Here is a 27,798-nt window from a genome sequence, read left to right as displayed (position 1 = left end):
ATACTTCAGTGATAATGTTACTGGACCAGTAACCCAGAGGCCCAGGTTAACCTGCTAGGAGGCCTTTTAGGGGCACAAGGTCAAATCCCACCATGGCAGCTGGTTAGAATTTAAATTCAATTCATAAAATCTGGAATTGAAAGCTGGGCTCAGTAATGGTGACCATGAAGCCTTCATCGACCGAGGGGGGCGGGGCGGATCCCACCAGTTAACTCTGTTTCTCCCCCTCCACAGAAGCTGCTTCACTTTGTCAGATTTCCAGCTTCTGCAATATATTGTTTTGTGTTCCAGATTATTCCGATCTTTTCCTGGTTGGCTTCCCATCTCCTGTCTTGCATAAAATTCCAGCTTATCCAACATTCTGCTGCTTGTGTCCTCACTTGCACCAAGTCCTGTTCACTACGCTTGCTGACTGACATTGCTTCCTTGTTTTCGAAGGTCTCCGTTTTAAATTGCCTTATATTAAAATATTTCCATGGCTTCGCACCTCCTTGGGTGCGATTTAACACCCAGAAACCGAGACCAGTTTTGGATGCGTTTAGCAGGTGTTTCCTGGCACTAACGACACTGGCATCAAACGGGGCTTTTTCTTTGGGCCTCGTCGAGAAACGCCCGACCGAGGCCACAAGCAATAGAGAAGCCATTTTTAAATGGCACCATAATCTCTCCACTCCTCTTCGGACTCCACACTGTGGCCTTCGGACCCCCACCCCCTGCAACTTACCTCTTGGGGACCCTTGTGCTCCCCCTCACCTCACCTGTTAAGGACACAGCACCCCCAGGCCCAATCCCCAGCCCCGGACAACCTAGCATCTCGACACATTGGCACTGTCAGTCTGGCACCTGTCAGTGCCCCTTCCAACCTTTCAATGCCTCCCAGGCACCCTGGCACTGCCCAGGTGCCAGTGAGAGTGCCACGGTATCACCCTGTCCAGAGACCAACCACTCGGGTCTAATCACCTGGGAGACCCCCCCCCCCCCCCCCCCCCCCCCCCCAGGTGGCATCACGCCTGGTCCACGAGTGTATGGACCAGTGCAATAAGGTGCCATGGCAAGGTCTTCGATCCTAGGCCTTGGGAGAATAGATGCTGACATATTTAAATAAGCCTAAGCCTGCGAAGGCGAGATCCAGAGCGTGACGTCTTGCAAGATGTCTTTGGACCTTGTGAGGTGTTCCGAGCTTCATAAATCCTGCAAGTTGCCTCTCGCGAGATTTAACGGCCTTGCTGTGTCAGGCACGGCGATGCTATTCGATTGCACCCCTTATCTCCGGAAGCGTCTCCAACCCTGTAACCCTCCGCAAACTCTGCAATTTTAAACTCTTGGGTTTGCCTGATTTTTATTGCCCCACCATTAGCAGCCATGCCTGCAACTATCTAGGTCCAAAGCTCTCGAATTCCCTCCCTAAACCTTCCCACACCTCCACCCCTCTGTTCTCCTTCATGATGCTCCTTAATATCTCCATTTTTGACCAAGCTTTTGCCCACTTATCCTGTTCTCTCTTTATGTGACTCATGGTCCATTTTTATTGTCTGACAACAACATTCCTTTGAGATGATGTTTTGTTATGTTGAAGACTCAGTATATAAGTGCATGTTGCTGTTCTTGTTTTTGTCCAGCAGTGTTACATCAGGGAGTGGCCGTAGCTTGAGTGGAACATTTGCGACCTGGAGTATACATTAGTGAAAATTACGTTTATATTGAATGTCCAAGAAAAAAAAGTATTCTGGAACTAAGAACATAAGAAATGAGCAGGAGTGGACCACATGGCCCATCGAACTTGGGGTGGAGGTGTGGGAAGGTTTAGGGAGGGAATTCGAGAGCTTTGGACCTAGATAGTTGCAGGCATGGCTGCTAATGGTGGGGCAATAAAAATCAGACAAACCCAAGAGTTTAAAATTGCAGAGTTTGCGGAGGGTTACAGGGTTGGAGAAGCTTTGCCATTCAATACGATCATGGTGCTCTTGGGCTTCAAACGTTGACTCACTACTATCTCAGAAAGTCTCCCTGGAAGCATCCTTAAATAGATGTAAACAGATCATACATTGATATTATGTGCTACGCAGTACAATGGCAGCCGGGACTAATTCTATCTTGCGTGCTTCTGGGGGAGTGCACTCATCAAAGCTCTTTTCAACGACAGGGAAAATGCTGGAAAATCTCAGCAAGTCTGGCAGCATCTGTAGGGAGAGAAAAGAGCTAACGTTTCGAGTCCGATGACTCTTTGTCACAGCTCTTTTCAATCTCTTTTCATATTAACAGTCACTTGGTAGTTCAGTGTGTGAATATTACTGAAGAGACACATGTTGCTGAAGCTTTTCACCTTGCACTCAACAAGACAAATGCAAGAATGTCAAATTTCAAACTATCACAACAATTTCTACTGCAGGGGAATAGGGTGCTGATTGGCTGGCCAGTCGTCCCTGATTGGCCGAGATATGGTGCCATGGAGAAAGCAGTGGGGAACTATGGGTTCCCCATTCTGCTGGGTGATGAATGCAAGCAAAAAGCTTCAGCAATATGTTCTTTTCACACTCTTGAGATCCCAGGTCTGTGTGCTCAATGGCATGCCTGCCTACTATTTGATTGTAGCAAAAAAAAGTTCTATATATGAAGAAAATAGCAAAATGGCAAATACCATTATGGGCGGCCAGGGGACAGATCAGGCCAGTCAGATCTTCGGGCGCGCGGCCGATAGGGGGGGGCCTACATTTTTCAGCTGCCTCCACTGTCCAAGTCCGCCATGGCGCTCGGCACGGCCTCTGGAGGCCGCCGCCATGCGCACGCACGGACTCGAAACCGGAGGTGCGGGGGCCCGTATCCGCAGCTAAAGCTGCGTGAATCACTCTGGGTTCCTGCTAGCACCCTGCAGGTGAGTGAATTGGTTATCTTTTTATCGGAAACTCAGGAATGAAACACCAGCTTTTTTACGCCGGCGTGGGAACATAGTCCCATTTAGGGAGAATAGCCCAGGGTGTTTGGAAAAGGTGAAATTCGCCTTGAGAGGAATGAGTGAGGGGTTTGAGAAGAAATGGGGTCTCTTCATATTACATTTCAGAGAGTTAGTTGACACTCGCAGGGTAGGGGGGGAGGGGTGATTTGTGGGGTTGCTTCCGGGTTGTAAATGTTGTTTAGTGTGATTGTTAAAATTTCAATATAATATATTAAAAAAAGCTAGGTTCGACAAACCTCATTCAAGACGTTACCAGATCACCAGTAAACAAACTAAATCATCGTGTTGCGGTGTAATAAGCTTTATTCAATCCAAAACTGCTAAAAAGTAAAATAAGTTTTAAAAAGTGGTACAATACAGGGGATGTGATTGTTTTAAACTTTACACCATAGCAACCGTACATGTCCCTGCCAAAGAATCTTGAGTTGCACTCTCTTTCTCTGGCCAGCTCTGCCCACCTTTCTCGGTGTTACATTAGAATGCTTCTCCACGGCATGTCACAATGTCAGAACAGCATTCTGAAGCATTGGCGGCCCCACTGCAATCTCTTCAGTGTTTCATCCAGGTTATGTTATAGGGTTTTCTCCAACGTCGTTAGTTCCATGAGGTGTACCGTGGTTGCCACGGTGACACAGCTAAGAGAATTCATCCTCCAGTGCCCCTTCTGGTACTATTGGTTCTCACAATTCCTGCCACATTTTTGTCAATGTTTCTCTGTCCCACATCTTTTTTTAAAAAAAAAATGTTGAGGCGACTCTGAATTGTTTGTTGACTGACGAGGATCCCATTGGCGGACAAAATCTAAGAGTTTTTTTGTATCCCACACTGAGATGCTGTCAGGTTGGCATTCATGTCCCTCTCTTCAAGGACTCTCATTCATTGATTTAACATGATGCTGCTTCAGATGACAGACGTGGATTTTTTCTAAAATTCCAATTAAGAGGCAATTTAGCGTGGCCAATCCACCGACCCTGCACATCTTTGGGTAGTGGGGGTGAGACCCACACAGAGAATGTGCAAACTCCACGCGGACAGTGACCAGGGCTGGGATCGAACCAGGGTCCTCAGCGGTGTGAGGCAGCAGTGCTAACCACTGTGCCCCCATGCCGCCCTGGCAGACATGGATTTTGATCCATTTCCCAGACATAGAAGATCAGTGTCAAATGCAGTATGGCCTGAATTCAAACTTTAATCTCCTCAGTGCTTCACCCTTGACTGGATGTTGTTTTCCACCCTCACAGATCGATTGTACCAACAAAATGTTTCCACTCTGGAGAAGATCCAAGAAGAATGGCAAATGGAGCACATCCAAACCTGTGAGGTAGGCAGAATATACATAAGCAAGATAATATCAAATACCTCTCCATGCTAGGCAGGCCAGTGAATTCACGAGAGACCTACTAACGTTTGTGAAGTAAATTTATGTGATAGTAAACTCCACATTTGGATTGCTGTTGTTGATAATGGTACAGCAAGGTGAAACATTTATATTGTATTTCTTCATTTCACCTATGGTGATGAATTATTTGTTTTTTAAGACATTCTTTGCCACCATTCTGAAGATGCACTGAGATTGTGGTTTAAGAACCTGATGCATTTCTATTTTTAAATATTGAATGATGGGAAAGCCTCTTTGTTGCACATTGTATTTTAAAATAAAAGCCAGCAATAAGGCAGTGTATGTCTGCCTCAGGCAACCTTCATTTCCTCCACACATCCGTCTCGCTCTCCTCGCCTCCCTCTCTCTCCCTCCTGGCCTCTCGAAAATGAAATGAAAATCGCTTATTGTCACGAGTAGGCTTCAATGAAGTTACTGTGAAAAGCCCCTAGTTGCCACATTCCGGCGCCTGTTCGGGGAGGCTGGTACGGGAATTGAACCGTGCTGCTGGCCTACTTGGTCTGCTTTAAAAGCCAGCGGTTTAGCCTTGTGAGCTAAACCAGCCCCTCTCCCTCCTGAGCTCCCTCCCTCCTCTGCCTCTCTCTCCCTCCTGCCGCCTCTCTCCCTCCTGACCTCCCTCCCTCTTGCTGCCTCTCGCTCCCTCCTGCTGCCTCTCGCTCCCTCCTGCCGCCTCTCGCTCCCTCCTGACCTCCCTCCCTTCTCTGCCTCTCGCTCCCTCCTGCTGCCTCTCTCTTCCTCCTGCCGCCTCTCGCTCCCTCCTGACCTCCCTTCCTCCTCTGCCTCGATCCCTCCTGCCGCCTCTCTCCCTCCAGCCGCCTCTCGCTCCCTCCTGCCGCCTCTCTCCCTCCTGACCTCCCTCCCTCCTCTGCCTCTCACTCCCTCCTGCTGCCTCTCGCTCCCTCCAACCGCCTCTCGCTTCCTCCTGACCTCTCTCCCTCCTCTGCCTCTTGCTCCCTCCTGCCGTCTATCGCTCCCTCCTGCCGTCTATCGCTCCCTCCTGACCTCTCTCCCTCCTGCCGCCTCTCGCTCCCTCCAGCCGCCTCTCTCCCTCCTGCCGCCTCTCCCTCCCTCCTGCTGCCTCTCCCTCCCTCCTGACCCCTCTCCCTCCTGCTGCCTCTCTCTCCCTCCTGCTGCCTCTCCCTCCCTCCTGACCTCTCTCCCTCCTGCCGCCTCTCTCTCCCTCCTGCTGCCTCTCGCTCCCTCCTGACCTCTCTCCCTCCTGCTGCCTCTCTCTCCCTCCTGCTGCCTCTCTCTCCCTCCTGCCGCCTCTCTCTCCCTCCTGCTGCCTCTCTCTCCCTCCTGCTGCCTCTCTCTCCCACCTGCCGCCTCTTGCTCCCTCCTGACCTCTCTCCCTCCTGCCGCCTCTCTCTCCCTCCTTCCGCCTCTCACTCCCTCCTGACCTCTCTCCCCCTCCTGCTGCCTCTCCCTCCCTCCTGCCGCCTCTCCCTTCCTCCTGCCGCCTCTCTCTCCCTCCTGCCGCCTCTCCCTCCCCCCTGACCTCTCTCCCTCCTGCCGCCTCTCTCTCCCTCCTGCCGCCTCTTGCTCCCTCCTGCTGCTTCTCCCTCTCTCCTGACCTCTCTCCCTCCTGCTGCCTCTCCCTCCCTCCTGCTGCCTCTCCCTCCCTCCTGCTGCCTCTCATTCCCTCCTGACCTCTCCCTCCTGCTGCCTCTCTCTCCCTCCCTCTGCCTCTCCCTCCCTCTGCCTCTCTCTCCCTCCTGCCGCCTCTCTCCCTCCTGCCGCCTCTCTCCCTCCTGCCGCCTCTCTCCCTACTGCCACCTCTCTCCCTCCTTCCGCCTCTCTCCCTCCTGACCTCTCTCCCTCCTGCCGCCTCTCGCTCCCTCCTGCTGCCTCCCCCTATCTCCTGCTGCCTCTCTCTCCCTCCTGCCGCCTCTCGCTCACTCCTGCTGCCTCTCCCTCCCTCCTGACCTCTCTCCCTCCTGCCGCCTCTCGCTCCCTCCTGACCTCTCTCCCTCCTGCTGCCTCTCCCTCCCTCCTGCCGCCTCTCTCCCTCCTGCCACCTCTCCCTCCCTCCTGCCGCCTCTCCCTCCCTCCTGCTGCCTCTCCCTCCCTCCTGCTGCCTCTCCCTCCCTCCTGCTGCCTCTCTCTCCCTCCTGCTGCCTCTCGCTCCCTCCTGCTGCCTCTCTCTCCCTCCTGCTGCCTCTCTCTCCCTCCTACTGCCTCTCTCTCCCTCCTGCCGCCTCTCCCTCCTCCTGACCTCTCTCCCTCCTGCTGCCTCTCCCTCCCTCCTGCCGCCTCTCTCCCTCCTGCCGCCTCTCCCTCCCTCCTGCTGCCTCTCTCTCCCTCCTGCTGCCTCTCGCTCCCTCTTGCTGCCTCTCTCTCCCTCCTGCTGCCTCTCTCTCCCTCCTGCTGCCTCTCGCTCCCTCCTGCTGCCTCTCGCTCCCTCCTGCTGCCTCTCTCTCCCTCCTGCTGCCTCTCTCTCCCTCCTGCCGCCTCTCCCTCCCTCCTGACCTCTCTCCCTCCTGCTGCCTCTCGCTCCCTCCTGCCGCCTCTCTCCCTCCTGCCGCCTCTCTCCCTCCTGCCGCCTCTCTCCCTCCTGCCGCCTCTCCCTCCCTCCTGCTGCCTCTCTCTCCCTCCTGCTGCCTCTCGCTCCCTCCTGCCGCCTCTCGCTCCCTCCTGCCGCCTCTCGCTCCCTCCTGCCGCCTCTCCCTCCCTCCTGCCGCCTCTCCCTCCCTCCTCGTCTCGCTCCCTCTTGCCGCCTCTCGCTCCCTCCTGCTGCCTCTCGCTCCCTCCTGCCGCCTCTCGCTCCCTCCTGCCGCCTCTCCCCTCCCTCCTGCCGCCTCTCGCTCCCTCCTGCTGCCTCTCTCTCCCTCCTGCTGCCTCTCTCTCCCTCCTGCCGCCTCTCCCTCCCTCCTGACCTCTCTCCCTCCTGCTGCCTCTCCCTCCCTCCTGCCGCCTCTCCCCCTCCTGCCGCCTCTCCCTCCCTCCTGCTGCCTCTCTCTCCCTCCTGCTGCCTCTCGCTCCCTCTTGCTGCCTCTCTCTCCCTCCTGCTGCCTCTCTCTCCCTCCTGCCGCCTCTCCCTCCCTCCTGACCTCTCTCCCTCCTGCTGCCTCTCCCTCCCTCCTGCCGCCTCTCCCTCCCTCTTGCCGCCTCTCTCCCTCCTGCTGCCTCTCCCTCCCTCCTGCTGCCTCTCCCTCCCTCCTGCTGCCTCTCCCTCCCTCCTGCTGCCTCTCTCTCCCTCCTGCTGCCTCTCTCTCCCTCCTGCCGCCTCTCCCTCCCTCCTGCTGCCTCTCCCTCCCTCCTGCCGCGCCTCTCCCTCCCTCCTGCCGCCTCTCGCTCCCTCCTGCCGCGCCTCTCCCTCCCTCCTGCTGCCTCTCTCTCCTGTCGCATCTCGCTCCCTCCTGCCGCCTCTCCCTCCCTCCAGCTGCCTCTCCCTCCCTCCTGCCGCCTCTCCCTCTCTCCTGCCGCCTCTCTCTCCCTCCTGCTGCCTCTCTCTCCCTCCTGCTGCCACTCCCCCTCCTGCTGCCTCTCTCGCCCTCCTGCCGCCTCTCTCGCCCTCCTGCCGCCTCTCGCTCCCTCCTGCCGCCTCTCGCTCCCTCCTGCCGCCTCTCCCTCCCTCCTGCCGCCTCTCCCTCCCTCCTCGTCTCGCTCCCTCTTGCCGCCTCTCGCTCCCTCCTGCTGCCTCTCGCTCCCTCCTGCCACCTCTCGCTCCCTCCTGCCGCCTCTCCCTCCCTCCTGCCGCCTCTCGCTCCCTCCTGCTGCCTCTCTCTCCCTCCTGCTGCCTCTCTCTCCCTCCTGCTGCCTCTCTCTCCCTCCTGCTGCCTCTCGCTCCCCTCCTGCTGCCTCTCGCTCCCTCCTGCTGCCTCTCGCTCCCTCCTGCTGCCTCTCTCTCCCTGATGCCGCCTCACGCTCCCTCTTGCCGCCTCTCGCTCCCTCTTGCCGCCTCTCCCCCTCCTGCCGCCTCTCGCTCCCTCTCCCTCCCTCCTCGCCTCGCTCCCTCCTGCCGCCTCTCGCTCCCTCTCCCTCCCTCCTCGCCTCGCTCCCTCCTGCCGCCTCTCGCTCCCTCTCCCTCCCTCCTCGCCTCGCTCCCTCCTGCCTCCTCTCGCTACCTCTTGCCGCCTCTCGCTCCCTCCTGCCGCCTTTCTCCTTCCTGCCGCCTCTCGCTCCCTCTCCCTCCCTCCTCGCCTCGCTCCCTCCTGCCGCCTCTCGCTCCCTCCATGCCTCCCCCTCTCTCCCTTCTGCCTCTCGCTCCCTCCTGCCCTCCATTTGCTCCCTCTTGCCCTCCATTTGCTTCCCCCTGCCGTCCTCTGGCTCCCCCCCGCCCCCTCTGGCTCCCCCCCTGCTGCCAACTCCCTCTCTCTGTCCCCTACCTTCTTCTCTCATTCGTCCTACCTCCCTCTCTCTGTCCCCCTACCTCCCTCTCTCTGTCCCCCACCTCCCTCTCTCTGTCCCCTACCTTCTTCTCTCATTCCTCCTACCTCCCTCTCTCTGTCCCCCTACCTCCCTCTCTCTGTCCCCCTACCTCCCTCTCTCTGTCCCCCTACCTCCCTCTCTCTGTCCCCCTACCTCCCTCTCTTTGTCCCCTCCCTCCCTTGAGGTTTCTTGAGCGTCACGAATCTTGCGAGAGGCCTCACGAGACTTAGCGGCCTCATCGCATCCCGAGTCTGGGGTGATGAGGCTGTTTGTGCTCTTTCTCTTGCTCTCTCTCCACCCGCCCCTTGTCTGTGACCCATCCCCACCCTCCCCGTGTCTGTGACCCATCCCAACCCTCCCTGTGTCTAGGTGACCCTTGAAAATGTAAAACAAAATGAGGAAATGCTACTAACACTCAGCTGATCAGTCAGCAACTGAGAAACAAATAACCTGTTATAGATTCTGCCAGAAGTTGGATTTGGATTTTGTTTATTGTCACGTGTACTGAGGTACAGTGAAATGTATTTTTCTGCGAGCAGCTCAACAGATCATTAAATACATGAAAAGAAAATACATAATAGGGAAACACAAGGTACACAATGTAACTACATAAACACTGGCATCAGATGAAGCATGCAGGGGTGTAGTGTTAATGAGGTCAGTCCATGTGATGAATGGTATCAGTAGCTGCTGTAACGGTACCTTACCTTTAATGCATTGGCCCTTTAAGACCGAGCTTGGAACCCTTGGGGACTCTGCCTCTGGCTCCGCCCCCAGGAAACGGTATATAGGATGAGGCTCACTCGGCAGCATGTAATGAGCACACTTCTCGGCTGCTGTTCAGTTCTCAGATGATTAAACCCTTTGAATAACCCATCTTCACTCCTGTGTCGTAATTGAGGGTATCTCAGTCCATAAGAGGGTCATTTAGGAGTCTGGTAACAGCGGGGAAGAAGCTATTTTTGAGTCTGTTTGTGCAAGTTCTCCGACTTTTATATCTCCTGCCCGGTGGAAGAAGTTGGAAGAGTGAGTAAGCCGGGTGGGAGAGGTCTTTGATTATGCTGTCCGCTTTCCCCAGGCAGGGGGAGGTGTAGATGGAGTCAATGGATGGGAGGCAGGTTTGTGTGATGGACTGGGCGGTGTTCACGACTTGCGGTCTTGGGCCACGCAGTTGCCATACCAGCCAGATGGGATGCTTTCTATGGTGCATCTGTAAAAGTTGGTTAGGGTTAATGTGGACATGCTGAATTTCCTTAGTTTCCTGAGGAAGTATAAGCGCTGTTGTGCTTTCTTGTCGGTAGTGTCGACGTGGGTGGACCAGGAAAATACTTTGGTGATGAATTTGAAACTGTTAACCATCTCCACCTCAGCAACATTGATGCTGACAGGGGTGTGTACAGTACTTTGCTTCTTGAAGTCAATGACCAGCTCTTTAGTTTTGCTGGCATTGAGGAATAGATTGTTGTCGCTGCACCACTCCACTAGGTTCTCAATCTCCCTCCTGTATTCTGACTCAGAGAAAAACCAATGAAACTGCGGAAGCCCATGGAGCCATGCGCAAAGATATTGAAGTGGCCATTTTGAGCCACAGTGATCAGATTACCTCATTGGAATCGGAGCTATCTTCGGTGGTCAAAGCGAACAAGTCTTTGAAGGCCAAGGTGAATGATCTGGGGATCCAGGTCCAGGAGGCAAAATATTTGAATTCTGGGGTTGTCAGAGAGGATGGAAGGTCCAATGCCCATGGAGTACTTTGCAGTTATGTCCAGTTGGTGGGTGAGAGTAGATTCACATCCCCTCCTGAGTTGGACCAAGCCACCGTGAGCTCCAGCAAAGGCCTTGTCCTGAGGATCCACCACGTGCAGTAATAGTGACGTTTCATAGCTTCAGGAGAAGGAGCAGGTTCTGAGATGGAGAAGGAACATCGGGACTTCAAGTGAGAAGGTCACGCCATCAGGTTCTACCAAGATGTGGGAACAGAGCTGGCTAAGAAGAGGGCTGGATTCAATAGAGCCAAGGCCGTCCTGTACAAACAGTGGAGCCCAGTTCAGTTAAAATGACTGACTCCAGATTGAGGGGTGGTGGGAGGCCCCCCCCCCCCCCCCCCCCCCCCCCCCCCACCACTTCGCTTGGACACCTGGAATGTTAGGGGGTTGAATGGCTCAGTGAAAAGGTCGAGAGCATTTGCTCACCTTAAGAATTTAAATTCCGATGTGGTGTCTTTGCAAGACACATTTGCAAGGTCAGGCACCAGACAAGCCTGTGAAAGGGCTGGGTAGGATAGGTCTTTCATTCGGGTTTCAATGGTAGGGACAGGAGTGCAGCAATATTAATGAATTATAAGATTTTGACTGCCCTCAACAGCAGGCATGGTATTGCCTGTGGCTCTCTGTTGGGCACCCTGGTGGTTATGGTTAATGTCTACTCCCTGAACTGGGATGATACCAACTTTATTAATAATCTGCTGGCTCCCTCCCCAATTTAGACTGCATTAGCTCATTTTGGGCGGTGGTAGATAGGTCTCTCCTCCCTTCAGTGGTGGTGACTAAGTAAACAGCTATTGTGATTTTGGACCATGCCCCGCAGTTTGTTGATTTGGCGATAGAACTAGGTCCGTTCCAATGTTTGCAATGGAGGCAGGACACAATATTAGTAATGGATAAGAACTTTTGTGAACGCATGTCCACTGCCATTGATGACTACATAAAATTTAATAAAACTGAGTCAAACCCACCTTCCACACTGTGAGAGGCCCTCAAGGTGATCCTCAGGGAGGGAAATTGTCTCCTAAAAAGCGCATTTGGTGAAGGCAGTGAGGGTGGAGCAGCAGAGGCTGGTGGATTCCTTTCTTAAGGTGGACCACCAGTACTCACTTGCCGTGACACCGGAGTTGTTGGCAAGTAGGAAAAAGCGGCAAACACAATTTGAGCTAATATCAACAGATGGAGCAGTGGGCCAGCTGCGACGCTCAAGCGGCATGTTTTATTTCTTTCAGACCGAGGTAATGAGATATATGTATATTATATATATATATATATATATATATATATATATATATATGTATGTATAAAAAAATCAAATTAGAAACCAATTAAATAAAATAGAGATGGAGAGTTAAGTGATGTGTTTTCCCTGAATAATGTGGGAGCCGATGGATTCCATTGTGGTTCCCAGTGAACACATCTGTAGCAAGTGGTGGTTGCATGAGGAACTCCTGCTCAGAGTTGATGAGCTGGATTCTGAGCTTTGGACACTGCGCCACATCAGTTAGGGGGAGAGGTGCCTGGAGACTTTCAGGAGGCAGTCATGCCCCCTAGATTAACTACCTTGAATCCAGCCAGTGGTCCGGGACAGGAGGGTGTGACTATGTGTGAGGCATGTAGAGGGATCCAGGAGGTAGGGTTGCAGGAGCCTCAGCCCTTGTCCCTGTCCAACAGGTTTGAGATTGTTGCTTCCTGTGTGGACGAGAGCGGGGGCTGTAGGGAGGATGAGCAAACTGACCACAGCACTGTGGTACAGGGAGCTGTTCAAGTGGGGGAAGAGAAAAAAAATGAAGTAATAATTGGAGATAGTATGGTTACGGCATTGACACTGTTCTATGTGACTAGGATCGAGAATCCCAAAGGTTGTGTTGCCTGCCTGGTGCTCGGGTTTGGGATTTCTCTGGGCTGCAGAGGAACTTGGAGTGGAGGGTAAAGATCCAGTTGTCGTGGTCCAAGTAGGTGCCAATGACATAGATAAAACAAGGACTGAGGTTCTGCTAAGGGAGTATTGTCATGTGAGAGTACCTTTAAGAAATGGGTGTTTAAGAAATGTACGTTTAAGAAATGGGTGTTTATTAGTGATGTCGGAGTGTCAGAGTGTAGGTGGAGCTGGGCTATCTGTCAGCTTTTTTACTTTCGTTTTAGGCTGTTTGCTGCAGGGTATGTTTCAGTTTCGTTTTCAGTGTTGGAGCTGAAGCCAGACAGAGCAGATGTACTGTTGATCTCTCTGCCATGAAAAGACTATCTCTTGGTTATTTGGTGAATTGAGATTTGTAAATGTTCTCAGTAGTGAATGTAAACCTAATGTGCTTCTGTTAAAAGGTGTTTCTTTTGTCTTCTGGATGTTGTTTGGGAAGTTATTAAGAATTACTTAGTGTCATATTCTTTGGGGGTTGTATTTGAATTAATGGCTGCTAAGATGTTCACTGTATGTTTTAAAAGGTTAACTTGAGTTCATAGAATAAACATTGTTTTGCTTTAAAAAATACCTTTCCATTTCTGCTGTACCATAACTGTCGAGTGGGCCATGTGCTCCCCATACCACAATCTATTAAAAGTTGTGGGTCAGGTGAATTCCATGATACACTTTGGGGTTCTCTAAACCCTGGCCCATAACAGTATGAACAGCTAGAAGCTAAATTAAAAAGCAGAACCAAATAGGTAATAATCTCAGGATTACTACTGGAGCCACAAGCTAATCGGCATAGGGTCAATAAGATTAAAGAGGTAAATACATGGCTGTAAGATTAGTGTGAGAGAAATTGGCACCAGTGCTGAGGAAGATGGGATCTGTTCCAATGGGATGGTCTTCATCTGAATTGTACCCGGACCAGAGCCCTGGCGAATCGATTAACTAGGGCTGTAGATGGGGCTTTAAACTAAATAGTGTGTGTGGGGGGGGGGGGGGGGGGGGGGGGGGGGGGGGGGGGGCAAGGCTCAGTTGCATGGAGAATTTGAATATCAAAGTTAAAGGAGAAAGTAGGGGGCAGCATGGTGGTGCAGTGGTTAGCACTGCTGCCTCGCGGCACTGAGGACCCAGGTTCGATCCCGGCCCCGGGTCACTGTCCGTTTTGGAGTTTGCACATTCTTCCTCTGTCTGCGTGGGTCTTACCCCCACAATCCAAAAAGATGGGCAGAGCATGTGAATTGGTCACACTAAATTGCCCCTTAAATGGGAAAAAAAACAAATTCGGTACTCTAAATTTTTATTTTAAATAAATAAAGGAGAATGTAGAAGTGCAGGTTAACAACAAGGACTTTAAACTAGGTAAAGGAGTCGAAGGCTGAGGCGGGGCTAGTAAAGTTTCCAGAACATGTAATAGGATAGAGAGTACAGAAGGTGGCAGAGCAAATAAGGGGACAAATATGAGAAGGGGAAGCGGTTAATGCAGGACTGAGGGTGTTGTACCTGAATGTGCGCAGTGTATGGATCAAGGTAAATAGACTGCTTGTGCACATTGGAATTGCCCAGTACGATGTTGTGGGCATCACAGAGACGTGGCTGCAAGGGGATCAGGGCTGGGATCTAAATATCCAAGGGTATGTGTCCTAGCGAAAGAACAGGCAGATGGGCAGAGGGGACTGAGTTGCATTGTTAGTAAGGAATGAAATTAAATCAATAGTAAGAAGCAGTGTAGGGTCAGAGGCATAGTATCTGTGTGGGTAGCGTTGAGGAATCGCAAAGGTAAAAGGACCCTGATGGGAGTTATGTGCAGGTCCCCTAGCAGTAATCAGGATGTGGGACAGAAAATATATCAGGGGATAGAAAGGGATATAAAAAAGGCAACATCACAATAATCATGGGGGACTTCAATATGCAGGTGGACTGGGAAAATCAGGTTGTCAGTGGATCCCAAAAGGAAGGAACCCTTAGGTTAGGGGGCAGTGACCACAATATGATAGAATTTACCCTGCAATTTGAGAGGGAGAAGCTGGAATCAGGTGTAACGGTCCAATGTCAATTAAGTAAAGGTAACTACAAAGACATGAGGGAAGAGCGGACCAGAGTTTTTTTAGAAAACATTTTATTAAGGCATTTATGGTTTTATAACAATAAACGATACAAGTACAAATGTAAACATAGTTCAGTGTGTAACCCATTCCTCCATCTCCCACTGTTCCCGCCTACTCTAAACACAAAATAGCCTACCTCCCCCCACCCCCCATACTCCCCACCTTACTGAATCTGCTGACAGTTTAGTTTTTGTCGAAGAAGTCGCTAAACGGCTGCCACCTCCAAACGAACCCTAACAATGATCCTCTCAGGCCGAACTTTATATTCTCAAATTGAATTTAATAAAAATCTGGATTTAAAAGTCAATTTAAACCATTGTCAATTGTTGGGGGCAGCACGGTAGCATAGTGGTTCGCACAATTGCTTCACAGCTCCAGGATCCCAGGTTCGAGTCCTGGCTTGGGTCATTGCCTGTGTGGAGTCTGCACGTTCTCCCCGTGAGTGCGTGGGTTTCCTCCGGGTGCTCCGGTTTCCTCCCACAGTCCAAAGATGTGCAGGTTAGGTGGACTGGCCATGCTAAATTGCCCTTAGTGTCCAGAATTGCCCTTAGTTGGGTGGGGTTACTGGGTTATGGGGATAGGATGGAGGTGTGGGCTTGGGGCGTGTGCTCTTTCCAAGAGCCGGTGCAGATTCGATGGGCCAAATGGCCTCCTTCTGCACTGTAAATTCTATAAGTCTGAGAAACCCAGCCCTGTCGCGAACCCAAACCCCTGATTTTGGGGGCTTCGAGTCCCTCCACGCTAGCAATATCCGTCTCCGGGCTATCAGGAAGGCAAAGGCCAAAGCATCAGCCTCTCTCGCCCCCTGGACTCCCGGATCTTCCGACACTCCAAAAATCGCCACCCTCGCTTTTAGCACCGTGGACATGACTTCCACCAATCCCTGCCAGTATTCCCTAAGCTTCGGGCATGCCCAAAACATGTGGAGATGGTTTGCGGGCCCTCCCGCGCACCTCACGCACCTGTCCTCAACCCCAAAGAACTTGCTCATCCGGGTCACCGTCATGTGTGCCGGTGAATCACCTTGAGAACCAAGATGACGACGTGTTGAGTCTGCTCAAAGCGTCCTCCCACAGCCCCGCCTCTACCTCCCCTCCCAGCTCATCTTCCCATTTCCGCTTAACCTCACCTATCTGGGTTTCCTCCCACTCCATAAATAGATTTCTGAAACCTTCCCTTCCCCCACCCCCGTTCTAGAAACTACCTTGTCCTGTACCCCCTGTGGCGGTAGAAGCGGAATGGTTGAAAACCTGTCTTCGCACAAAATCCCTTATCTGCAGATATCGAAACCCATTCCCTCCCGACAATTCAAACTCCTCCTCCAAATCCTCTAAACATGGGAAGCTCCTATCAATAAATAAATCCCCCAGCCTCTCAGTCCCTGCTCTTTGCAACCTCTGAAACCCCCCCATCCAGCCTCCCTGGGACAAACTGGTGATTACCACAAATTGGAGCCCACACTGACGCTCCCTCCACTCCCATATGCTTCCGCCCCTGTCCTCAAACTCTCAGGACCGCCACTACCACCGGGCTTGTGGAGTACCGTGCCGGCAAGAACGGCAGAGGAGCCGTTACTAATGTCCCCAAACTTGTGCCCTTACACAAGGCTGCCTCCACCCGCTCCCACACCGACCCCCTCCCTCCGCAACTCGCAGGGTTTTACCTGCCCACACAAAACCAGAGATTACCCTATTCACCCACTTAAAGAAGGCCTTTGGGATAAAAATAGGGAGGCACTGAAAAAGAAACAGAAATCATGGGAGGACCGTCATTTTTATGGTCTGTACCCTCCCCGCTAGTGACAGCGGGAGTATGACCCACCTCAAATTTAATTTATGTAAATGCTCCCATCTGAATTCCCAAATAACGGAATCGCCCTCCCCCCTCCCACTTTAAACGGCAGCTCCTCCAGTCTCCGCTCTTGCCCCCTCACCTGGATCACAAAAACCCCCCTTTGCCCATATTCAATTTGTACCCCGAGAATCGGCCAAATTCCCCTAAGATCCACATAATCTCCTCCATCCCCCCTAATGGGTCAGAAATATATAGGAGTAGGTCGTCTGCATATAGCGAGACCCTGTCCTCTCCCCCCCCCCCCCCCCCCCCCCCCCCCCCCCCCCCCCCCCCCCCGGGTCCTTTCCAGTCCTTTGATGTTCTCAATGCCATCGCCAGTGGCTCTATGGCCAAAGCAAACAACAGTGAGGAGAGAGGACACCTTTGCCTTGTCCACTAGCACAGTCTAAAGTAGTCCGAAATCACCCGGTTCGTCCACACACTTGCCACTGGTGGCCGGTACAGCAGCCAAACCCAGTCAATAAAACCCTGCCCAAAGCCAAACCATCCCAGGACCTCGAACAAATAATTCCATTCCACCCGGTCGAAGGCTTTTCCGCATCTATAGCGACCATTATCTCCGCCTCCCTCCCCTCAGAGGGCATCATGATCACATTTAAGAGCCTTCTAACGTTGGCCGTTAGCTGCTTGCCTTTAACAAACCCCGCCTGGTCTTCCCCTATCACCCCCGGAACACAGTCCTCTATCCTTGAGGCCAAACTTTTGGCCAGCAATTTGGCATCGACATTCAGTAGGAGATTGGTCTGCACGACCCTACTTGTCCTATTGGTCTGTATGAAATTAGTGGAGAGGGTAAATACATGTATTTAACAAATTGTTTAATTTAAATTATGTCTTCTCCGTTTTGACTGCAACTCTTGGACTAAACATTGGTGAGAAAAGGTTCTAAAATTTGATTGTGTTGAATTCTGGCTTGAAAGCTAGTTTTTTATGAATTTTAAGCATTTCCGATGTCAAACTCTTTAAACATGATGAAATTTTAACTTTTTAAATAAATTTATAGTACCCAATTTTTTTTTTCCAATTAAGGGGCAATTTAGTGTGGCTAATCCACATAACCTGCATATCTTTGGGTTGTGGGGGCGAAACCCACGCAGACACGCGGAGAATGCACAAACTCCACACGGACCAGTGACCTCGGACCAGGATTCGAACCCAGGTCCTCAGCGCCGTACTCCCAGTGCTAGCCACTGCACCACCGTGCTGCCCTCTGCCTGCAGATGAATGAGGGACGGCATGGTAGCACAGTGGTTAGCATAGTTGCTTCACAGCTCCAGGGTCTCAGGTTCGATTCTCGGCTTGGGTTGCTGTCTGTGTGGAGCTTGCATGTTCTCCCCGTGTGTGCGTGGGTTTCCTCCGGGTGCTCCGGTTTCCTCCCACAGTCCAAAGATGTGCAGGTTAGGTGGATTGGCCATGATAAATTGTCCCTTAGTTTCCAAAAAGGTTAGGTGGGGTTACAGAGATAGGGTGGAGGCGTGGGCTTGGGTGCTCGTTCCAAGAGCAGGTACTGATTCGATGGGCCGAATGGCTTCCTTCTGCACTGTAAATTCTATGATTCTATGACCCACATTGCTCCGGGTCCTTCTCCCGCTTCAGAATCAATGAGATCGAAGCCTGCGACATTGTTGGGGGAGGAACACCTCGCTCCCTTGCTTCATTAAATGCCCTCACCAGCAGCCGGCCCAGTATCCCAGAAAATTCCTTGTAAAATTCCTCAAGATAGCCATCTGGTCCTGGGGCCTTGCCCGACTGCATGGCCCTCAATCCCTCTACTACTTCTACAATTCCGATCGGGGCTTCCAACCCCTTCACTGACCCTTCCTCCACCTCCGCAAACTCCAACCCTTCCAAAATCTGCCTCATCCCCTCCACCCCTGCTGGGGGTTCCGACTATAAAACACCTCATTCACCCCCGCCGGGTCTAAGACTGTGCCCCGCCCCCCCCGTCCTTCACTCTTCCTATCTCCCTGGCCACCTCCCTCATACTTAGCTGGTGTGCTAGCATCCTACTGGCCTTCTTGCCATACTCATATACCGCCCCTCTCGCCTTCCTCAACTTCCCCACCGCCTTCCCTGTGGATAGCAGACCAAACTCCATCTGCAGCTTCTGCTGTTCCTTCAACAATCCCACTTCCGGGGCTTCAGAATAGCTTCTGTCCGCCTGGAGTACTTCCCTAACCAGCTTATCCATCTCTACCCGCTCCACCTTCTCCCATATCAAAAGGGCCCGTATCAAAATTAGCTCTCCCCTGCCCACTGCCTTCAGCGCTTCCCACACCATTGCTGCCGAAACTTCCCCGCATCATTTATCTCCAAATAATTCTGGATGGCTTCCCTCACCCGCCTGCACATCCCCTCATCTGCTAGCAGTCCGACATCCAATCTCCATTGTGGGCGCTGACCCCCCCCCCCCCCCCCCCCCCCCCTTACCCACCTGTAAATCCACCCAGTGTGGGGCATGATCTGACACAACTATCGCCGAATACTCGGTATCCACCACCCTCGCCAGTAAAGCCCTGTAAAAAATGAAACAAAATCAACCAGGGAGTACACTTTGTGTACGTGGGGGAAAAAAAAGAAAACTTCCCTCTTCGCCGTCCAAACCTCCATGGGTCCGTCTCCCCCATCTGTTCCATAAACCCCTTTAGCTCCTTTGCCGTGGCTAGCACCCTCCCTGTCCTAGAACTCGACCAATCTAACCTCAATGACCGTTTTGAAGTCACCCCCCCATGATCAGCTTATGCGAGTCCAGTTCTGGAATCTTCCCTACACCCGCCTCATAAACTCAGGTGTGTCTCTTGTAACATTGCCACATCCGCCTTCAACCTCCTCAAATGCACGAATACGTGAGCCCTCTTGACCGGCCCATTCAGCCCTCTCGCATTCCATGTGATCAGCCTGGAGCTGGTCAGAGCTGATTGGAAAAGGAGACTAGCAGGGAAGACAGTGGAACAGCAATGGCAGGAGTTTTGGGGGTTATTCGGGAGGCACAACAGAAATTCATCCCAAAGAGGTGGAAACATGCTAAGGGGAGGACGAGGCATCTATGGCTGACGAGGGATGTCAAGGACAGCATAAAGGCTAAAGAAAAAGCATACAAAGTGGCGAGGATTAGTGGGAAGCCAGAGGATTGGGAAGCCTTTAAAAGTGAGCAGAGGACAACTGGGGAGGGCGGAGGGGGTGGGGGGGGGGGGGGGGGACAAGATGAAATATGAGTGTAAGCTAGCTGGTAATATAAAAGAAGATATGGCGTGGAGATGCCGGCGTTTGTAAAAAGATAATCCATGTCTACAGCAAATTTAAAAGTGTATGTATTTAATTGACTCGGCACACAGAATAAAACAATTTCAAGGGGCCATTTATAACATAGAGCTGCAACACTTAAACATAGCAACCAACCCGATTAGTCAGTGTTTATTATCCACATAATACTATGTACCTGCCCTATGGCCGTATCTCTTTATTAACTTACCTATCTAAAGGGGTGCAGTGGTTAGCACTGCTGCCTCACGGCGCCGAGGTCCCAGGTTCGATCCCGGCTCTGGGTCACTGTCCATGTGGAGTTAGCACAATCGCCCCGTGTTTGCGTGGGTTTCGCCCCCACAGCCCAAAGATGTGCAGGCTAAGTGGATGGGCCACACTATATTGGCCCTTAATTGGAAAAAATAAATTGGGTGCTCTAAATTTATTTTTTTTAAACTTGCCTATCTAACCTATATTTATAAAGTGGGACTAGCCAGCTGTAGAGTCTTTCGCGAGTTTAGAAAGTTCCAGAATGCTTCATTGTCAGTGAAGTACTTTTGAATACAGTCAGTGGTGTAAAGTAGGAAACACAACTGTAAGTTTGTGCACAGCAAACTCACAGAAATTTGATAAATGGCTAAATCAGCTCCTTTTTTTTGGTTAAACCATACATCCACCTGAGAGGGAGGATGAGGCCTTACTTTAATGTCTGACCTGAAAGACAGCTCTGCAGACATTGGCGCTTCTCCGTCATATCCACCTGTAATCTGTATTGTCCCTGTGAAAAAAGCCCCACTTTTCAAATCCGCCTTTTTATTGCTGGTTCCCCATACTGGGCAGTCTGGCAGTGAATATGCCCGAAACATTGCATCAACATTCTTCCTGTACTGTGGGGCCAACAACTGCACACAATCCTCCTCTTCTGCACTTACTAAGATCTTTATACATGTTGGAACGTTCTATATGTTGGATATAAATATAACTGTATTAATACAAGTTGTTGTTGATTATGTTATGAATATGACTGATTAAAGATCAGCACTGTAGGCACACCCCGGTGGTAATAGATAGAGAAATACAGCACAGAACAGGCCCTTCGGCCCACGATGTTGCGCCGAACTTTTGTCCTAGGTTAATCATAGAATTTTGGACAATTTGTCATGGCCAATCCACCCAACCTGCACATCTTTGGACTGTGGGAGGAAACCGGAGTACCCGGAGGAAACCCACGCAGTCACGGGGAGGATGTGCAGACTCCACACAGACAGTGACCCAAGTCGAAATCGAACTTGGGACCCTGGAGCTGTGAAGCAATTGTGCTATCCACAATGCTACCGTGCTGCCCTTAAGAAGTTAACCTACACTCCCTTATTCTACCCTAATCCAAGTACCTATCCAATAGCCGTTTGAAGGTCCATAAATTTTCCGACTCAACTACTACCACAGGCAGTGCATTCCATGCCCCCACTACTCTCTGGGTAAAGAACCTACCTCTGACATCCCCTCTATATCTTCCACCATTTATCTTAAATTTATGTCCCCTTGTAATGGTGTGTTCCACCCGGGGAAAAAGTCTCTGACTATCTACTCTATCTATTCCCCTGATCATCTTATAAACCTCTATCAAGTCGCCCCTCATCCTTCTCCGTTCCAATGAGAAAAGGCCCAGCACCCTCAATCTTTCCTCGTATGACCTACTCTCCATTCCAGGCAACATCCTGGTAAATCTCCTCTGCACCTTTTCCAAAGCTTCCACATCCTTCCTAAAATGAGGTGACCAGAACTGCACACAGTACTCCAAATGTGGCCTGACCAAGGTTTTGTACAGCTGCATCATCACCTCACGGCTCTTAAATTCAATCCCTCTGCTAATGAACGCTAGCACACCATAGGCCTTCTTCACAGCTCTATCCACTTGAGTGGCAACTTTCAAAGAACAATGAACATAGACCCCAAGATCTCTCTGCTCCTCCACATTGCCAAGAACCCTACCATTAACCCTGTATTCCGCATTCAGATTTGTCCTTCCAAAATGGACAACCTCACACTTGTCAGGGTTAAACTCCATCTGCCACTTCTCAGCCCAGCTCTGCATTCTATCTATGTCTCTTTGAAGCCGACAACAGCCCTCCTCACTATCCACAACTCCACCAATCTTCGTATCATCTGCAAATTTACTGACCCACCCTTCCACTCCCTCATCCAAGTCGTTAATGAAAATCACAAACAGCAGAGGACCCAGAACTGATCCCTGCGGTACGCCACTGATAACTGGGCTCCAGGCTGAATATTTGCCATCCACCACAACTCTCTGTCTTCTATCGGTTAGCCAGTTTGTTATCCAACTGGCCAAATTTCCCACTATCCCATGCCTCCTTACTTTCTGCATAAGCCTACCATGGGGAACCTTATCAAATGCCTTACTAAAATCCATGTACACTACATCCACTGCTTTACCTTCATCCACATGGTGTTGCTGAGTACAAGCTCAGCACTGACCCCAGGAGGCTCGGACTGGGACTACAGCTATTTGGAAAGGAGCAGAATGAAAATTTAAAAATGCAAACGGGGGAAATGCCATTTTAAAAACAAAAAATACTGGACATGTTCACAGATGCCCTGTCCGGGTTACATCAGGATCTTTTTTGCTCCAAACCTCAATACAGCTTTTGCTGCAGGCATGGACACGAGAGAGCCGAATTTGAGAGCTGAGGTGAGAGGTGACTGCCGTTGACATCAAGGCAGCCTGAGGCCTAGCAACAGTGGAGTCAGTGGGAATTGGAGGAAAGCTGACCTCTGGCTGGAGTCATACGTGGAGCAAAGCAAGATGGTTGTGATGGCTGGAGGTCAGTGATCTCAGCACCAGGTCATCACTGTAGGAGTTCCTCTGGGTAGTGTCCTCCGCCCAACCATCTTCAGCTGCTTCATCAATGACCGTCCTTCTATTGTAAGGTCAGAAGTGGGTATGTTCGCAGATGACTGCACAATGTTCAGCATCATTCACAACACCTCAGATACTGAAGAAGTCCATGTTCACTTGGAGCAAGACCTGGATATTCACTCCACGCAAGTACCAGGCAATGACCACCTCCAACAAGAGAGGATCTAACCATCTCCCCTTGACATGCAATGGCATTTCCATTGCTGAAATCCACACCATTAACATCCTGGAAATTACCATTGACCATAAGCTCAACTGGACTAGCCATATAAATACTGTGATTCCAAGAGCGGGTCAGAGGTTGGGAATTCTGCAGTGAGTAACACTGATTCACTAGGCCTGTCTCTCCAAGCACAAGTCAGCAGTGTGATGGATTGGTCGCCACTTGCCTGGATGAGCGCAGCTCCAACAGTGATCAACCTGTTTGATCAGCACCCCATCCACTGACTTAAACATTCACTTCCTCCACCATCATTACAGGAGCCATAATGTGGCAACTAGGGAGATTTTCACAGTAACTTTGTTGCAGTGTTAATGTAAGCCTACTTGTGACACTAATAAAGATTATTATTTAGTGCTGGGTTTTAAATGTACAGACAACTCTGACTGTGGAAAGAATATTTCCTTTCTTTTAAAAGTTTAAATAAAACAGGCACCTGTTTCCCTTCATTGACTTATAGATAATCTGATTTGAAATGGAGAAAACACCATCTGTTGTTTCAGTTTCAAGCTTTGGAGTTTGGAGGCCAATGTTTTGATAGCTGTGGTTATTTTGAATGCTTGGCCAAGTTCCAAAAACGTTTGGTCTGTTGACTAGCAGTTTTTTACGGAGTTATAATAACATGCTCTGTCTTTGATGTGGTTTCAGAGTACTTGGGGCGCGATTCTCCACAAATGCGGCGAGTGGTAAAGGCTGCCGTGAAACTGACCGTGTTTCACGGCAGCCTCCACGCCCCCTCCCGGGACCCGATTCTCCCCCCCGGGCGGGGCTAGCAGCGGGGCCCCGTGAACCACGGCATCGCGGCCTTAGCGACCGTCGCTAAGTCCGCGCGCCAAGCGTCATGCAGGCTGACGCGCATGATGACATCAGCCGCGCATGCGCAGATTGGACAGCTCCAACCCGCGCATGCGCGGGGCCGTCATCTCCCTCGGCTGCCCCGCGGACTGATCCTGTGGGGCGGCGGAGGGAGAAAGAGTGCGTCCGTTACGGATGCACTGCCCGCGATCGGTGGGCACCGATCGCGGGCCCATGCCCCCCTTGGCACGGCCGTGATACTGCCGTTCCAATCGGGGCCCTGGATGCCCAGAACGGGCATGTTGCGGCCGTTTTTACGATGGCAGCAAGCAGGTGTGTTTGCTGCCGTAAAAACGGCCGTAAAGGCCTGAGAACTCGGCCCATCGGCCTGGGGAGAATCGCTGTTCGCCATAAAAAACGGCGAGCAGCGATTCGTGTCGTGGAGCGGCGGGGGGGGGGGGGGGGGAGAATAGCGGGAGGGCGTGAAAAATGTCAGGGACGCCCTCCCGCTATTCTCTGACCCGTCATGGGCAGCTGAGAATCGCGCCCATGGTTTTTATTGTTTACACAAAGAATGAGCATTTTCTATATGTGGAACAGTTTTTTGCATTTTGAATGGCAGTGTGTTTAAATTACAGTTTTATTAGATTGTCACAGGTTGAATTCTTTTCAACAATTTAAAAGAATTCCCCTCCCAGGCGGCACAGTATTGCAGTGGTTAGCACTGCTGCCTCGTGGCGCCAAGGATCCGAGTTCGATCCCGGCCACGGGTCACTGTCCGTGTGGATTTTGCACATTCTCCCCATATCTGCGTGGGTCTCACTCCCGCAAAGCAAATATGTGCAGGGTAGGTGGATTGACCACGCTAAATTGCCCCTTAATTGCAAAAAAAAATTAGGCACATTAAATTTTAAAAATAAAACAATTCCCCTTGCATGGTTCCTGATGACGCACATGGTGCATATTGCATGAGTGGCTACGGAGTCATAAAGGGTAGCATCGGGTTCTGCATGGAGGTGTCATGGGGAATCTGGGAGCATGGAGGGGGTAGTGCTGGCATGAGTGATTTGAGGGGGGCATGGAGATTGAGAGGATTAGATTTATCAGACCTTTCGATAATATTGAGAGCAGGCTGCTGTCTCTGAGAAATAAGGATGTCCGCATCTGCACCCACATTCTTCCCACACTATCGTGGCTTAAAAAATGCACCATGGACCATGGACAAATGCCACGTACTTAGCCCCCTACTCTACTCCCTGTACACACACGACTGCGAGGCAAAATCTGGTTCCAACTCCATCTAAATGTTTGCTGGCGATACGACCATAGTGGGCTGGATCTCGAATAACGACGAGTCAGAATAAAGGAGGGAGATAGAGAACCTACTGGATTGGTGTAACAACAATCTATCCCTCAATGCCAGCAAAACTAAAGAGCTGGTCATTCACTTCAGGAAATAAAGTACTGTACACACCCCTGTCAGCGCCAATGGGCCCGAGGTGGAGATGGTTTCAAATTCCTACAGGTGCACATTTCCAAAAATCTGTCCTGGTCCACCCACGCCGAAGCTACCATCAAGAAAGCACAACAGCGCCTATACTTCCTCAGGAAACTAAGGAAATTTGGCATGTCCACATTAACCCTAACCAACTTTTACAGATGCACCATAGAAAGTATCCCATCTGGCTGCATCACAGCCTGGTATGGCAACTGCTTGGCCCAGGACCGCAAGAAACTTCAGAAAGTCGTGAACACAGCCCAGTCCATCACACGAACCTGCCTCCCATCCATTTACTCCATCTACACCTCCTGCTGCCTGGGGAAAGCGGGCAGCATATTCAAAGACACCTCCCACCCGGCTTACTCACTCTTCCAACTTCTTCCATCAGGCAGGAGATACAAAAGTCTGAGAACACACACGAACAGACTCAAAAACAGCTTCTTCCCCACTGTTGCCAGACTCCTCAACGACCCTCTTATGGACTGACCTCATTAACACTACACCCCTGTATACTTCACCCGATGCCAGTGCTTATGTAGTTACATTGTGTACCGTGTGTTGCCCTATTATGCATTTTCTTTTATTTCCTTTCTTTTCATCTACTTAATGATCTGTTGAGCTGCTCGCAGAAAAATACTTTTCACTGTACCTCAGTACACATGACAATAAACAAAATCCACGATCCAAACGCCGTATGAGAAAGCACGAATCCCGGGCAAAAATCAGATCTGCACCAAAGTTCTCAAGTCAGGTTTTCCCCCAAGCCACATGAAAATCCAGGTCAATGTGTTTGAAACATTAAGAACCAGGACCTCCTTCCACCTGCCTGGAGTGAGTGAATAAACAAATGGAAGAGTTGAGGTGATGGGCCTGAGAAGTGCCTGAATGATCCATTCGGAACACTTCAGCTCAGCGTGAGGAATGTGGATTTCTCTTTCAATCAGGCGAGCCATGCCCGCCGAGAGCAAAATTAATGTTAGGATATAAATCCCATTCACATAAACATAAAATATATTGGCCATGGCTTTTCTGACTCTGTGAAGCACCTTGAGATGTGTACCTGTGATGAAAGCGCTATATAAATACAAGTTGTTGTTATAGTGTCTCAGTGAGGTAAGAGCGTGTATCCAGTCCAGTTTTTGAAATGAAGAGAATTATGCGTTGACACACGATACATTCCAACATTCGGTGTGCATGGTAGAGAGATGGCAGATCTCTTATCCATCAGGTGTTTTACCCTTCAATTTCTAACCAACCTGATGAAGCTTGTGGATGATAAATGAAACCTGGAGCTCTCATAGGACGTCCGGGTGCTGGGGCTAACTAGCGTCTGATGAATATGAAACCTGGTCTGGCATGGTAGTGAGTTTATGTCTGTTTGAAAATATCCCTCCAGAAGCCACAAGGATGGTCTCTGGTGGAAAGATTAAAAACTGCTGACTTTGTTTTATAAAAAAACATTTATTCTAATTGCAGTTCTTTGAGAAGCAGGATTGCGAGCGAATACATACTATGCGTAATGCCATGTGGGTAAATGCCAACCAGCTATCCAGGGAGTGCGTGACCAGTGACGAGGTGAGAGATTGTTTATTGTTTTCTCGCCTGTTTAAGATTCTTGCTTTTCTCTTTTTATTTTTTTAATTCCTCACCTGCGGGAGATGTATCATTTCTCGCCTCCCTCAATGAAAAGTGGCGGCATGTAGATGGAAGTCGCACATTGGGTGGATCCTGCTCAAGGCTCTATTTTTTTGATTTTAATGCCAGGTTTCAAGGGCAGTTTTTGAACAAGCTGGTGCAGGAAAGTATAAGGAAGGTGGGGAATGTCGAAGACCCAGAAGAAAGCCGCTGGGAAGAAGGAGGCGAGCGAAGTTCACCGTCGAGTGAGCGGGTCAGCCCGACAGCAGGAAAGATGGCGGAGGCTGGATGTGGATCTCTGGGTGGGGCTGCTCCTCTCACAGTGAAAACTCTGACCGAGGTGATTACCGGAGAATTCGAGAAGCAATTCACCAGGCATATGGAGATGCTGCGAAAGGAGGTGATGGCTGTGGTGAAGGAGTGGGTGGAGGAGGAGAATCCCCCAGAGAAGGTGGCAATGTCAAAGACATCGGCCAAGTCACAAGAGCAAGGGGAGAAGTTGAAGGGTGTGGAAGGAGCTCCGTCGCAGCACAGTGACCAGTTTACCTCTATGGGTGAGGGGCTGTGGAGGGTGATGGAGGCCAACAAAGGACTCGGAGCCAAGGTGGGGGACCTGGAGAATAGGACGAGACGGCAGAATTTACAAATTGTGAGCCTGCCCGAGGGGGTAGAGGGCCTGAGGCCAACTGAGTACTTCGCGAAGATGCTGGCAGAGTTGTTGGGGGGGAAGAGCCCTCCCGATATGAGCTGGACAGGACTCATTGGCCGCTCAGGCCCAAGCCGAAAGCAAATGTGCCACCGAGGGTAGTTATAATTTGCTGTCACCAATTTCACATCAAGGAGAAGGTCCCGAGTTGGACGAAGCAAAGGCGTGAGGTGAAGTGGGAAGGAGTTGATAATCAAATATACAGGACTTGACGGTGGAACTGGCGAGAAGACGGTTGGCCGTCAGACAGGTGAAGGCGGCACTCTACAGTAACGGCGTGAGGTTTGGCGTTGTCTACCCGGTGAAGCTGAGGAGACCTACAATTAGAGAGACTTCTACTTTGAGATGGTGGAGGCGGCAGAGGCGTTCGTGAAGGCCGAAGGATTGGGACTGAAATGAACGG

General features: G+C 51.0%; 1 protein-coding gene across 2 annotated transcripts in view; it reads left to right on the top strand.

The window, feature by feature from the left end:
• pstpip2 (proline-serine-threonine phosphatase interacting protein 2) overlaps positions 1-27,798 on the top strand; it is a 176,989-nt gene that overhangs the window by 132,570 nt on the left and 16,621 nt on the right. For both annotated transcript variants that reach the window (XR_005460206.1, XM_038793379.1), the window contains exons 9-10: positions 4,195-4,274; positions 26,531-26,629. Coding sequence is in view for 1 of the 2 variants with exons in the window: in XM_038793379.1 (XP_038649307.1) it covers positions 4,195-4,274; positions 26,531-26,629 (179 nt within the window). In the remaining variant the exon portion in view is untranslated. The remainder of the gene's footprint in view (positions 1-4,194; positions 4,275-26,530; positions 26,630-27,798) is intronic.

The sequence above is a fragment of the Scyliorhinus canicula genome, chromosome 3, assembly GCF_902713615.1.
Source record: "Scyliorhinus canicula chromosome 3, sScyCan1.1, whole genome shotgun sequence".
NCBI classification, from domain to species: Eukaryota; Metazoa; Chordata; class Chondrichthyes; order Carcharhiniformes; family Scyliorhinidae; genus Scyliorhinus; species Scyliorhinus canicula.
The sequence above is the reverse complement of the archived record's forward strand: the minus strand, read 5'-3'. Positions and strand labels throughout refer to the sequence as shown.